At 38.1% G+C, this 13,976-nt stretch overlaps 1 protein-coding gene across 2 annotated transcripts in view; it reads right to left on the bottom strand.

The window, feature by feature from the left end:
• MDN1 (midasin AAA ATPase 1) overlaps nt 1-13,976 on the bottom strand; it is a 102,476-nt gene that overhangs the window by 50,530 nt on the left and 37,970 nt on the right. For both annotated transcript variants that reach the window (XM_074896040.1, XM_074896039.1), the window contains exons 32-46: nt 13,414-13,558; nt 12,179-12,308; nt 10,911-11,144; nt 9,952-10,149; nt 8,331-8,539; nt 7,694-7,816; nt 6,475-6,672; nt 6,276-6,383; nt 4,978-5,166; nt 3,802-3,891; nt 3,429-3,689; nt 3,016-3,286; nt 2,148-2,307; nt 1,723-1,839; nt 383-591 (exon numbers count right to left, since the gene is read on the bottom strand). In XM_074896040.1, coding sequence (XP_074752141.1) covers nt 383-591; nt 1,723-1,839; nt 2,148-2,307; nt 3,016-3,286; nt 3,429-3,689; nt 3,802-3,891; nt 4,978-5,166; nt 6,276-6,383; nt 6,475-6,672; nt 7,694-7,816; nt 8,331-8,539; nt 9,952-10,149; nt 10,911-11,144; nt 12,179-12,308; nt 13,414-13,558 — 2,642 coding nt within the window. The remainder of the gene's footprint in view (nt 1-382; nt 592-1,722; nt 1,840-2,147; nt 2,308-3,015; nt 3,287-3,428; nt 3,690-3,801; nt 3,892-4,977; nt 5,167-6,275; nt 6,384-6,474; nt 6,673-7,693; nt 7,817-8,330; nt 8,540-9,951; nt 10,150-10,910; nt 11,145-12,178; nt 12,309-13,413; nt 13,559-13,976) is intronic.

Genomic DNA, 13,976 nt, shown 5'->3' on the forward strand with positions numbered 1-13,976 from the left:
GCTCAGCTCAAAATAAGACATCAAGCAGCTGAGATGAATGAAACGGAGTATCATCTTGCTGTAAAGAACAACTTGAATAGGCCTTGTGCAAACCCCCTACTTTCCCGATTTTCACTTATTGTCTTCCCTATACCAGTAGACAACTGACACTTGCCAGTGTCTGATAGTCTCCTTACAAAACACTCCAGTTGCCATCTTCTTATGATTTGGGCCTGCTTCCTGAGAACACAAAAAATAACCTGATTACTCTTTTATGCTTTTACTTATATCGGGGCATAACACAATAAGATAACCAAGTTTTAATATTAAAAGAGTTAATCCATTATATGGATATATATGTAACGACCCAAGTTGTTGATAAATACTGAACAGACTGTTTTACCTGCTATTGCTGCCTTGGTTTCTGAATGCACAGCCATAAGTGCATCACAGATGCTATCTCCCACTAAACCCAAGCCATGCAGGAGTAACTTCAAATCCAGACTGTCGAATACATTTCCATCATTCTCCCCAGGAATATAAACCTCAATCCCACGATTCCGCATCGCTCTCGAGATTTCCCCATGAACAGGATCCATGGAAAGAAAAAGCCTGTTGGATATTAGAACAGAACAGGAAATTAGACAGAACCTACAACAATCATCTAGTCCAACTGCCTTACACTCTTAACATGTAACTTAGAGCTTTAAACTATCACTCCGGAACCACCAAATCTGGTCTTCCATAAAGTAAACTCATCCTCATAAAAATGGGAACACTGGTGTCTAAGAAAGCCAGAGACATCTACTGAATTTAAATGAGAAATCTGTATGAGTAATTGTCCTGGGAAATTAGCCATAGATACATTACATGATATTATATCTAAGCTATATCTATTTTATCGTTTGCCTGCTTACAAAAAGTTAAACTACAGCTCTGAGCTATAAAGAAGACTTTTAAAAGTCTTCACAACAGCTTCAGATAAATCTGTGCTATTTAAAAAACAAAGTGTCTAACACCCAAGTAGTTAATACTATCAGTAGACATCTCTTAAAAGCAAGGAGGTAAAAAACCTTCTGAGGTACAATGAAGTGAAAACATGTTTCTGAAAAGTCAAAGATCTTATGCTCTAGTTCCTCTGAACTGGAAACATCAGTCCCACTATTCTCTTCATGAATTTATAAAAGGTAGGAATTACACAGAATACTCTATGTTCTCCTCCCATCTCCCCCAGAGACTACTTCATGTCTGAGAGAATACAGACTGTATGTTCTAGGGGGGTTTTGGTTTTTGTTTTGTAAATTCTGTCACTGCAGGAAACTCCAATTTATGAATGGGGTGGAAGAAGCTGGGAATAAAATTATGCCCACATAGCAGCTTTCATTACTAACATATCTGAATATTTCACTATCTTCCACACATGTATCCTCAACTCCATTACAGTGAGACAGGGAAGTGCAGAAATCCTAAATCAGAAATGAAGAATCAAGGCAGAGGTATACTGCTATGAATTTGCCAGTGCAATAGTCTGTGCTGTAACAGGGATATAAAGCCAAGCCTCTTAAGCGATCATATGCTCATCACATTGCAGTTTTCTTCCTTGCCAGACAGACAGTGTCACTACAGGACATGATAAACGTAACAGCATTCAAAATACCAAAAGACTGGCTCACTGATGACATTTTTTTTCTAAACCTGCTATTCAGTAGGGAAAAAAAAAAAGCAAGCAGAAATACAAAGCACCTGAAGTTTGGATGAGGAGCTACTGTAGGAATCGTGCCATCTATCACACCTCTCTCACTCATGGTAAGAACACCTCCTGGTTCAAGTAAAGCATTCAAGCGGTCCAGCACAGAAGGGCTATAATCAAAAGAAATTTATATGGTTATAAAAAAATAACAATTTGATCCCTTTCTGATCTGAAATCAAAATAGTACTAGTCTTAAGCAAAAAGCCAGACACCTAATTACATTATAAAGTAAAAAGAAAACTATCAACTGCTAAAATGTCTAAGGAGGGAGACACTCTTCTAGAAAATCCAAGTTACTGCTCCCATGTACTGTTATCAAATGTAAAACGTTTAGATGTGAACCATACAGTAAGAGAAAAAGTAAATTAGGGAGGTCAAGGGATTTACTTAGTGAAACAAGGCCACTAAAATATCTTACTTGCAGAAGTTAACATTGTCCATCAACAGCCAGTCTCCAGACTGCAGGGCCTGAACCAACATCCCATCCACCCACTCAAAAGTGCCATGGCTGTTACGGTCAGCAGCCTGGGTCTGCTGCAGCTTCAAACGCCGGAACTCTTCTACCAGGTGAGCAAACTCTGAAAGGAAGTATGTCTTGCATCAAGACTGACATTACTGAGGTAGCTTCCTGTTCCATTCAAGAAAAATAGTAGTTATTTTGTTAATAAATATATATGCTTCCTACTTTTCAGGGGAACATATCAGCAGAGGCTCCAACTCTTCAAGTAGCCTCCCATGGGCAAAATCCATGAGGAAAGAGGGGGTTTGAAAGCACAGAGCAATGTAAACTAGACTGACACTTTCCTCCCTAGCAGACACTTTTCTCCATCGCTTTCCCCATTAGATGAAGTTCAATGGATATTAGTGTCATATTTTAGAAAATTATTTTAAAAATACCAACCCACAACCCATACATTATTCTGCTGACATTTGTAAAGCCCAGCTGATCAGTGCTTCAGAGAACAAATGCAAGAATAGAATATGCAAATTCCCTTTCTTAGGATTAGAAAATAAGAGCTGTATTGCATCATATTTTGAGTAGTTCAGTAAAGGAGAATTTCTGATAGCTGCCAGGTGTAGCTATACAAAAATAAACCTGAAGAGTCACCAATGGAGCTTTTTCAGAAGCTAGGCTGTAGTATGAGTACAAAGTAGTATGAAACAAGATAAAAAACCCTACAAAACCCCCCTGAAGTTTTCTCAGGCTTTCACTGCAGATGTATTTATTTCTCTTATTTTCTTCAGAGTAACATGTAGCCTTACTTCAAATCGCCTACCATACATACCTGCCTTTGAGTAAGAATTTATTTTGTTGTTTAGTCGCTGAGTAAGTACAAGTATTCCCTCCAGTTTGCTCACTAATTCAGCTGTAACGCTTCTACCTTCTTCACCCAGAGATTTGGGTTTGTAATTCAGGATGAAATTACTCCAAGCACGCAGCACAAGTTCAGCATCATCTGCACAAATTTCTGTCAGGAGAAGACTGTCCCTTACTAGCGTGCTCACAGCATTCTCCACTTTTTCCAACAGGCGCTGCCATGGCCTATTGATATCAACCTGTGAACATGCATTACGGAGTTAGCTCATCCAGAAGACTGTGGTGCCTAAGGCTCCACTTGGTGCTTAAACATGAAGACCACAGTGGACCGACAACTTTTACGTAGGAAGGAGAAATACTGCCATATTGCCAAAACAGTACCTGTTCAAATCCACCCAAGAGTTCAGTTGTATCCATTGAACTGTTCATTGCCATAATTTTTAGTCGATGGCCTGTCAGATGGGCCAGCAGCTCAACAAGACTGGTTTTGCCGACAGCTGCCGGGCCCACCAGGATTACCATCCAGTTCATGTGTACACATTTCATTATGGACTCGAGGGACTGCAGTGAATGATGCAGAAGTGAAAGATTTCTGCCAGGACGAGGAATATAGTTGCCACGAGAAAGAACTGAATAACCGATCTGGAAGGGATGAGAGACACATGGGTGAGTACTCAAACTGGCAAATGGGAGTTCAGCTGTGCAAGTCACTTCCTTCTCTCCCCACTCACAAAACCTCTCGTCAGCAGCTTACCTGAATGTTATATGGAGTGATGTGAAACTCTCTGGTTCCTATATACACACCAGCCTCCTGGCCAAAAACGTCTCTAAATACAGATATAACCTAAAACAGTCAAAAGAGGAAAAAAGAGACTTATAAAACTTCCATTGTTCTAAAGATTACTTCTGAAGTAGCCTTCCCTCTCACTTCCACAGCTTTGTGATAGTAACTAATACAGCGTAACCACAAGCGTCACTTCATTCAAAGTGCAGCAACTAAAGTGTCAGCTGCCCACAGCAATCCCTTCATTAACCATGCTTTCCTGTGAACTGAAATAATGTAAGTAATGGTTCTCTTTACCAAAATACTGGGAAAAAGTCACTCCATAAATACACTCTGATACATACAAAAATACTACTACAGGAAGGGGAAATTAAACCCATGAGAAAAATATCCAAATCACATACAATCAGTAACTTCAGTCATACAATTTGATTGACTTTTAGTTTAATACCGTTTAAATGTTGTGAAATTAAACAAAAGCAAAGGATTTCTAAGCAAGAGAGAAATAAGTAGGTGGAAAAGGTGGCACAACAACTGCAGTGAGTGTGTTTTATCAGAGGAACCTTAAGCAGTGAGTTTAACAGAATGAGGACAGCAATTTGAAAGCAGATGAAAGAAGTGACAGATAAACAAGTCAATAAAGGAAATCCAAGCCAGAACAATTTAAAAATGCTGGCAGGGAAGGGCAAAATTACAGAACATTGTTTTTACTTACTATACTGACACAAATGCTTCCTAACCATAACTTCAAGAATCTCTCCATATCTCAGTGCTATTTCTCCTCTTGGCTCCCTAACTTTCCTCACAAATATGTACGCAACCCACGCCACTTCTGTGAGAATGTTATAGTTTAATACAGAATCACACAAGAATATGTTGTGTTTTGCTCCAAGTCCTTTGTTATTTTACTTGCCTTTACACCAGCTTTTCGCTTTTATATTAATAGGCAATTAAATTGATATTTTAATGACAAGGGGAGCAGGTACACATATTAAAACTCGAAACGTTAAACAAACTTACTTTCCTTTTGTAAGAGGTAATGTTTATGAATGAATTGTAAGGCATCTTCAAATTTACACTTGGATTTCTAGAAATACTTCTGAAGAAATACATCTGAAGAGCATGGAAGAAGAACACACAGCTCACCTTTTCTTTGTCTTCCCTGGTTCTCATTCTTTCTCCATATACCAAAAATACATGCTGGCCTGGATCATAACAGCCTGGTGACTGGTCAACAAGCATAAGCTGACACCAGCGGAAAAGATCACGTAAGTTGAACTCCCAAGGTCCTCCTTTCTGTCCCCACTTTTTTTCAGCCATTACTTCTTTGTCAATCTGGATAAAGTAGCAATTAAAGAAAACCTTTTATTCCACCCATGTGGTGATCTTCAAATTTTTTTTTTTTTTTTTTTATTTAAAATATCATCTGAGCTTCTGCCTTTGGCACAGCTTACAAGACAGAGGACAATAGAAAGAGCAAGCTGCATTCACTTTTCTGAAGATGTCAAGAACTAAATATTGATTGTTTGTCTCTCCTCTACTAATTCTCTAACACTCAACTCAATTTTCCTTTTTACTCTTGCACTCTATAAGTGAGTGTTCAGTAAGATGCTGCCACAAAAGATTTTACATGAGACCACAAATTAATACTTTCTCTTAATGTTACTACACTTTGTTTCATGACATGAAGACTAAAGGAAATTTCAGAAGCATGACCATAAATAAATTCTTACTGTGAATTTTATATCCTGCACTTTGCACAAAATGGCAGCATATGAGCCACAAAATAGCTGCAATGAACACTTGCAGAAAACCTTTTATATCAGCAAAATTGTGGATCTGAACGTATCTAAATCCTTTGCCATAGACAAATCCTATCAGGAAAGATTTTCCTTTTATTGGTCTCTCAGCATTCCAGAATGCCACATATTCTTCCCAAGCTTCTGCTTCTGTAAAGGTCAGATGCTGCTTTCAATAACAACATCTCATAACAACAGATTAAAAATTCAGACCAGAAACAGAAATACACATTTCAGTTCTTGTTAAGATAAAGCTCATTTTGCTTGTGGTTCAAGAATAATATGTGTGTGTGTGTGTGTGTGTGTGTGTGTAAAACCATTATTTTCTCAACTAGCTTCACCAAGCTACCAAACCATAATTGTTTCCACCTCTTGTAGAACAAAGCCTTTTAAAAATATAAGTATTTTGTCTTCTGTGAAAAATAACACCTCTTCAGTTATCAACCAGGTATCTGATTGCAGTGGTACAAGAATTCAGGTGGATTTTAGTGGTGTTCTTTACTTTCTTCTGCATATACTTCCATGCCTCTTTTACCCACACACTTCTCTATAAAAATGCTTGGAAATACAACATTAGACTTAATTTTTTATATCTTACTGAATTCTGTCTGCTTCTACACATGAGAAATTAAAATATATTTTTACCTTGTTATTGAAAGCAACCATTTTAGTAATAATACTTTTATCAATAGCAGGAAACAGTGTATTGCCAATAAACTCCATATCTTCTGCTGACAGTGGATCAACATACACCTGTAGAATCAAGAGCATGCCAAGTGTTGATATAGTCAGAAAACTACAAGACAGAATCATGACACAGTTAAAACCAAACAAATACGCTTGCCTGTGTAAATCTATTAAGAAAAGACTTGGGCAGACCCTTTCTTCCACCTCCTTGTCTGTATGGATTCTGGCATCCAAAAATCTTAGTCATCTTGTGCTGTACATGAAAATTCATTCCCAATTCTGGAACATAAATCTCCGCTCTGTGGTCAAAGCATGCATTTAGCCCCTCTAATACAGACTGAGAAGCCAGATTCAACTGAGAAAAAAAAAAAAAAAGAAAGATAAAATATTAATGTTCCATAAACCACTTTTGCATAATGTCTGTGTCTAGTCTGGGATACACAGAAGGTAAAATTCAATTTCTTTGTTGTTCTAGCACTGTCATGTATGTTATTACCTCCAGCTAGACTGCTATTACTCTGGAGCAACTAACGCTTTTCCTTATGTGCACTTGCTATCTGTACTGTGTTTTCACCATGATAACAAAGCAATTCTCCACTGTAAAATCTGCATGTTCAAGATGTTTCTTCTGAATTTACGATCATACATTTGTGACAATGAACGGTTTGTTTGCTTGCTTTTTTTAAATGAAGGCAGTCTGGGTTATTTAAATACAATGGTTGTTTAAAGTGGTATTCTTCCCAACACACAAAAAAAGGTATACAAACAAGTAGAGTATTTAAGATTTTGCACTCTGCAATAATTAGAACGCACATTGCAAAGAAGTGAGTTCTGTGCATGCAAATGCTTGAAAGCACTTGCTAGATGCTACGTGAACAAACCTGCAGTGGCAGGATAGCCTGCATTGGCAAAACAGAACTCTTCTTCATCTCAATTAAATCAGTACCCAAAACAATATATTAGTCTCAGCAAAACGTCTTCTATTTCAGTGAAATTATATCCATATAAGTGCACCTGTACCAGAACTTCTGTTGACACTCCTCCCCAAAACTTACAAACGTAAATCAAATCTAGCCTTGGATTTCTGCAGTATTTTAGGCTGGGATTCAATCCTTGTGCTCTCAACTAAAAGGTCTTGTTAAAGCCAGTCTTTTACACTCCCTCTACAGAGGGCCAATAGGCAGAGGGACTCAGAGGGAGATTAATTTTTTCTTAAGTGGAATGATCACTTTCAATGTGGCACTAGATGCATATAACTAAAAGTAAGCAAAATTTATTTCAGTCATCAGCCCTCAAAGATACTTATCCTATGTGTCAAATCATTCCTTTTGCTCTTCCAGAACATTCCATTTTATTTGCCCCAAACTTGAATTTACCTCATCTAATACAATCCAGTGTCCAGCCTTTAATGCTGCTAGTAGTGGTCCATCACGCCAGGCAAATTCTCCTCCCTTCCCACCTTCAACAGGCAAGTCTGTCCCAAACAAGTCTGTCACATCCTTAGGAAGCAGAGAACAAGGGCAGGGAAAAAAAAAATTACAAAACTCCACAACAGTTCATAAACAGCCTCTGTTAACTTTATTTCACATATTCTCCCTCCCTGTTTAGTACCTACACTTTAGCTCTATTTTTAAAATTTCCATAATTGCAAGATACTAAAAGCTTTTCCATGATAGGACTCCAGTGACCAGCTACTACATTTAACACACTAAATTGGAACAGAAAAGCTAAAAAGCCCTAAAGCTGTTTTCAAGTAACTTTGCAGAAGCCAAGAAAAATACAGTAGACAAAGATACATGTCTTCACTTCAAAAGAACAGAAAAATCTGGGAACTGGCATTTGCTTACAGAAGCTCATTGCTCTTTCTAGTTCACCCTTCCCATTTAGTTTTATCTTGAGACCAAAAAAGGAAAAATTGACCTTTCAGACTCAGTGACGAAGTTAAAAGCTTTTTAAGACAAACACAAGGTCCACCCTGCCATAAACAGTTACAAAAATAAAAATTTTTTCTACCGTTTGCTCAGACAGGTTGATTCGAACAAGACAGTTTCCCGAGGCTTTTGCGAGGGCAGCAACTAGACTGGTCTTGCCCACTCCTGGTGACCCCTCCAACAAAATAGGTTTGTTAAGCTGTAGTGCTCTTAACAGTCTTTGTGCATTCACTGCTGTAGTCCCAGCATTTAGAGCATAATCTGTAATGCTGTTCCTCTGGAGAACAGGGCCTAAAACAAAGGAAAGGTAAACCAGAAAATAATTAAACTGGAATGTTTAAACTGGAGCTGCTAACAGTGTGCTTCTGAACAAGATCATTCTGTCTGGTAATTGCTGATCTCATTACAGCAAGCAATGGAGATCAAGCTTGTACCTCATTCTGAGCCCATCTCTGCATATTTATCCTGAATTCTGCAAAAAGCCTATGAATATACAATGTATTTAGCCATGAAACTTTGACACTTCCTGGTTTATGACCCAAACCAGAGACTTATCACTGAAAAATCATGAATCTGTCCTGGCGCTTCAAACGTGGATCTAAAATTCAAAAGCAGCTTTTGAAAATCTGGCACCGATGGATACAATTCAGTCATGTTATAGAACAGATTAATCTGTTCCATACACTGCTGGTTCCACGAAAGGAGAGTGCTTTAACTTAAGTGCACTGTTAGGCACATCTTTTCTTTACTGTAATTATGATGTACAGCGAAGAGATAGAACAGAATTTGTCTGCCAAATTCCAGCCAGTATAGCTCACTAGAACATCAGTCCCCAAATTCCATAACACAGAATTGCTCAGGTATACAAGGTATTAATCAACAATTTATCCTACCATCTTGATACCTGTTTAATATGAAACAGATCCTTAATTTTGTGATCTAATTAGCAGAGGGAAATTAAGCAATTTACAAAAAAGCATTACCGTGTACAATTTTATGCATGACTAACAGAATCCATGAATATCAAAATGTTCAAAGATGAATGATTAATATAGCACTAAGGTTAGCACAGTTCCATGTATTAAGAACTAACCAGCTGAACTAGAAGATCATAGTCATCGCTTTTTAGTCCCATCACTGTATTTTAAGGGCAGAAAGCAGTATTTTGATAGTTTCATTTGCATTAATTTGTCACATGAGGAACTGAAATGCAGGGACTAAATAATTTTGCAAAAATTGCAGCAAATCTTTGAGAGCCTACAGCAAGGAATGGCATTAGTCTCCATTCTGTTTAGCACTGTACCCACAACTCCTGCTTCCCATGCTTTACAGAAGGGCCAGGATGAACTGTAGCTTTAGTTACTAAAAGTTAGCAGGCCTTCTAACCATGCAAAGTGACAGAAAATACAACTCAAAATTAAAGAAGCTTTGTTACACCAAAAATGTCGACTAAAATTAGGCCATTAACCATTAAGTTTAAAAAGTCATGGAAGCAAGCAATTAACAGATGTGTCTTCTTAATAAATATGATCGAGTTGCAATCAACACACTTGGAGGTGGAAAAGGCATTTTTCTAAGGCTTGAGAACAAACTAACTTTTTCTGTAATGGTTCACGTGTCCTACTGGGACTTAGTGAATATCAGAACTATTTGGAATAAAATCTATAGAATAAATGTCCACCCACTCCCACAAAGTCTCTTGCCTCTTGGAATAAAAAAGGGGTGGATTCCCATGAAGTTGTCCATCCACACAAACTCTTTCTCCTTTGTTCTATCATAAATCTTTAGTTCATTCTTCTGATCATCAGTCAGCTCGATGAACTGACTCATTTTCTCACATAAGAACATCAGGCATTTTTCACGTGCTAATAGAGCCATATCAGCTGAACAGGATGTTGTACCTGAAATTAGAAAGGTTAAGCATGCTTCACAAATAGAACTAGACGCAGTCATCTTATGACTAAGAAACTCGGTTCATTCACAGATGCCATTTTTGTGCAGTGTTCTGTTTCAGGTTTATATTTCATGTTAGTGTTTTTGCTCGCCAGTGCTTCCAGTACTATTTACCATGGACAAACTGTTCTGTGAACAACACAATAAACGACACCTTATTTCCAAAACCTTTTCTTCTACCATCACTATTATCCTGATCCCTTGCCATAGTCCCCCCAACCTCTGCTTCCCTGCATTTCTTGTGGCTTTTAACTTTTTCCCCACTCTCATATCTCCTGTTTATCAGCTGGGCCAAGGGTCAGACACGCAAAGATGCATTCTGAGATGCATGCATATCTGCATAATACAGGCTAGCATGCACAGATGCTGACATGTGGGGTGGGACAGAGAGAATAATATGTGGTCATGTAATTAAGTACCATATCAGCTCATAAGATACAATAAGCAACACAGGCTTTCTTAACTTGTCGGCTAGCCTTTGTAAAATTATTATTACTAGCTCTAGTATAGTGTTATTATTCAAACTCTTCCTACTGAAACGCAAAAAAAAAGGCATATGAAGTACAGGATATTGTTAAATAGAAGCAAAAACTTCTTCCAGAAGAGTTCCATGCTGCCCCAAAGAATTTTGTTTGCATTCTACTAAAAAACATTAACACAAATATATACCTTCATATTTTCTGCTACCAAATGAGCACTGAAGATTTACCTGATCCTATTCCATCAATGTAAACCAAACAGGCAGCATGGATAAAAGACATCATTGGAGAAATGTAAAGAAGGTTATATTCCTTGGCAGCATTCGACTCTTCATCCTCTACCATGACATTCATAAAATTAACCCATGACAAGACATCTCGCACACTGAGAATACACTGGCGACCAAACTCTTGATTAATCAGCCATTCCACAAAGTCCATCATGAGCTCTGCTATGTCTGCCCCTGAAAAGACAGTAAAAAAAAACCCCAAACAATAGAGATATCGAGTAATTTTATTGCTCATATCTACTACACTGCTGTATAAAAAGCATCACTTAAGTAAGTACAGCTGTAATGAATGAGCAACTGAGTGGATGGGTGCTCTATGTCCTAACAAGGTAACTTAAGAGTAAGTCCATGCCTATGCTGTCATTACAGATCCTTTTAAATTCAAGTAACAAGACAGAACAAAGTGATTAATACTAACAGTGAAGCTGTTGGCAGAAAATGAAAGGCCAGTTCTTTCAACACCTTACACTGAAACTAAGATTGGACACTGAAGGGCCAGGGATAATTCAACTACCCGGATGGTGAAGTAAACACAGCCTTGAACTTATTTCTGGCTAGCCATAGAACACATACAGTGAGGGAAGAACAAAGTCCAAAATATTTCATAACTGTTTTCAGAGAGAGATGTACTTCCAAGAAAAAGGGACTGTGGGAATACAACAGAAGATCAGCGAGGAGGACTGTAAATAAACACACTCAAGTGACTTGCAGCTGGGGTCTTGAAAAACCCATATATACTAATTGTTGTTTAGCTTTGTGTGCTTGACTGTGTTTAGACAACACAGGCCTGTGGTAGACTCAGAGGCACCTTATCAAACATCCTTCAGATTCCTGCCCTTATGCGGGAAAGATCAAAGCACAGTGGAAAGCTATGCCTGCAAAAATCCCTGATATACACAGACAGAAGCAGCGGGTTTGAGATATTTTCCTTCTTTGTTTCTTTCTGGCTAGCAAGGACTGAGCTCCGTGGTACTTGCATCCCTGCTTGTGTGCCTCTGCCTGGGTGCTGCTGTGGAGATCCCCCAGACCGTGAGGTAATGAGAATAAAATCACTCTTTGCATTTCAACTGCAGTTTTGTGGTTGTTCCTGCAACCAGCCTATGCTGGCTCACATAGGGACACAGTGGTATAAATTCTGAGGAAAGTTTAGCAGCCTTCAAACTCTTGTTTCTTAATGTTTGAATACCAACACACAGAGAAATACCCACCCTGATGGTTTATTCCACCCAGAGACAATCTTGGATGAAGATTGTGTTTTACTATCTGTATCAAATCGTCACGGCCATTGCTTTGTGGACACCATATTTCTGTAAATCTGTTGCGCAATGCAGGAGAAAGCTGCAAACAAGAATGACAGAGCAACACAAGTCATATTACTTAAGGTGCAGCTAACTAATAGCCTTGTAGCCACAGTACTTGCAAACAATAAAGTGATCAAGCTAGACCTTTACTTCTGATTTTGACAGGGTCACTTAGTATACAAAATCATTGGGAGAACGTGGATTTTAAGATTTCTAGTAGTGGCATCAATGCAGAAAATGGCTTATAAAGAAAGTTCAAAAGAATACAAGAAGAAACCAAGCTGGTTTGCAAGCACCAGAACTCCATTTCATTCTAGGACATCATGTATCAAACAACGGCTATTGTAATCTTCCTTTGCTTGCAGAAGCAAACCACCATGTGCAAATTTGCTTTCAATTACACTCGTTTCTGTAATTCCTCTCTTCCTCTGGCTGAATTAATAAAGCAAAAATCACTAGCACAAACACAAAGCAGAAATAAGTCCCTTGTAAACACATGGCTTTACAACGAGTTGTTCTGTACTGTAGAAACCACTTTAAATGGAGTACCTATCTTCTTTTGGGTAAAAGAGCTTATAATTCTTTTGTTTTAGTCCTAACTCCTGACACTGCTTAAAAGCTTTGGTGTTTTGTTGTTGTTTTTTTTTTTAACCTGTCTTATTTAAAGCCAAACTTCAGCAACAAGATTTTTTTCTTTAATGAGAAAGGTCTTTTGGGATGTTGTCATTCTCAGTGAATATGAACACCACAAGATGACTTCTGTCACTTTCTGAACAGCATTATGGAGAGTGAATACTCTATTATGCATCTTCATAATACTCCAGACTCATGTTAGAGCTGGATTTATGAGCCACATTTGTTGTACTTGAGGTATTATACATACCAAGCCTACCTAGAGTATTTAGAGGTCTGAAGTTTACTTTGACATTCTGCCGAGCATTGAATTATATTGTCAAAAATGACAGCACACAAAAGTGATGGAAACCATCTTAATCCTCCTTTAGAACAATGAAGCAAATGCCTACTAGGAAGCAATGGATGCCAGAATTGGCATGATGCATTTTTGCATTGCACCTCCACTCACTGAACAGTCACTACGACCAGAAGATGCAAGCTGTACTTCCAGTTGCTTTGACATTTACCTCTTTTTTCCCAAAGTCACCTCCTGGGTTCATGGTTGCAAGGATACGAAATTTCCTTCCTGCAACTAACAGTTCTACCTCATTGTCCTCATCATCTTGGCCACCTTTTTCAGCAAGTACCAACGTCTTTTCAGCTTCAAGAACACTAGAGAGAAGGGTTAAAAGAATTGGTTATTTTAAATTTCGTTTCACATTTTGAAAGGTCACTTAAAAATGAAAAATCACATGAATTGGGCTGATTAAACTTTCATTGCCCCAGAATTCGTATTAAAAATTTTAAATCTGTTTATCCTCTTCAACTGAGAGCATTTCTGGTTTTGTTTAGATGGAAACTCTACCCAACCCTGTTGATAAGGTTAAATTAAAATAATCTGTCAAAAAACTTACCTCATAAAGTATATCTCTCTCACAGCTCCCTTTACAAAAGCAATGGCAAAATCTGTATAGAAGCTAGAAAAATCTGCACAATGACCCAGTCTTCAAGCTGACAGACTATACATCTGAGAAGCATTCTACTAGGTTTTTGCAGGTTTGGGGGTTTTGACTGTTTTATTAGCTGTACT

Source organism: Athene noctua, chromosome 1 (genome assembly GCF_965140245.1).
Source record: "Athene noctua chromosome 1, bAthNoc1.hap1.1, whole genome shotgun sequence".
Lineage (NCBI taxonomy): Eukaryota > Metazoa > Chordata > Aves > Strigiformes > Strigidae > Athene > Athene noctua.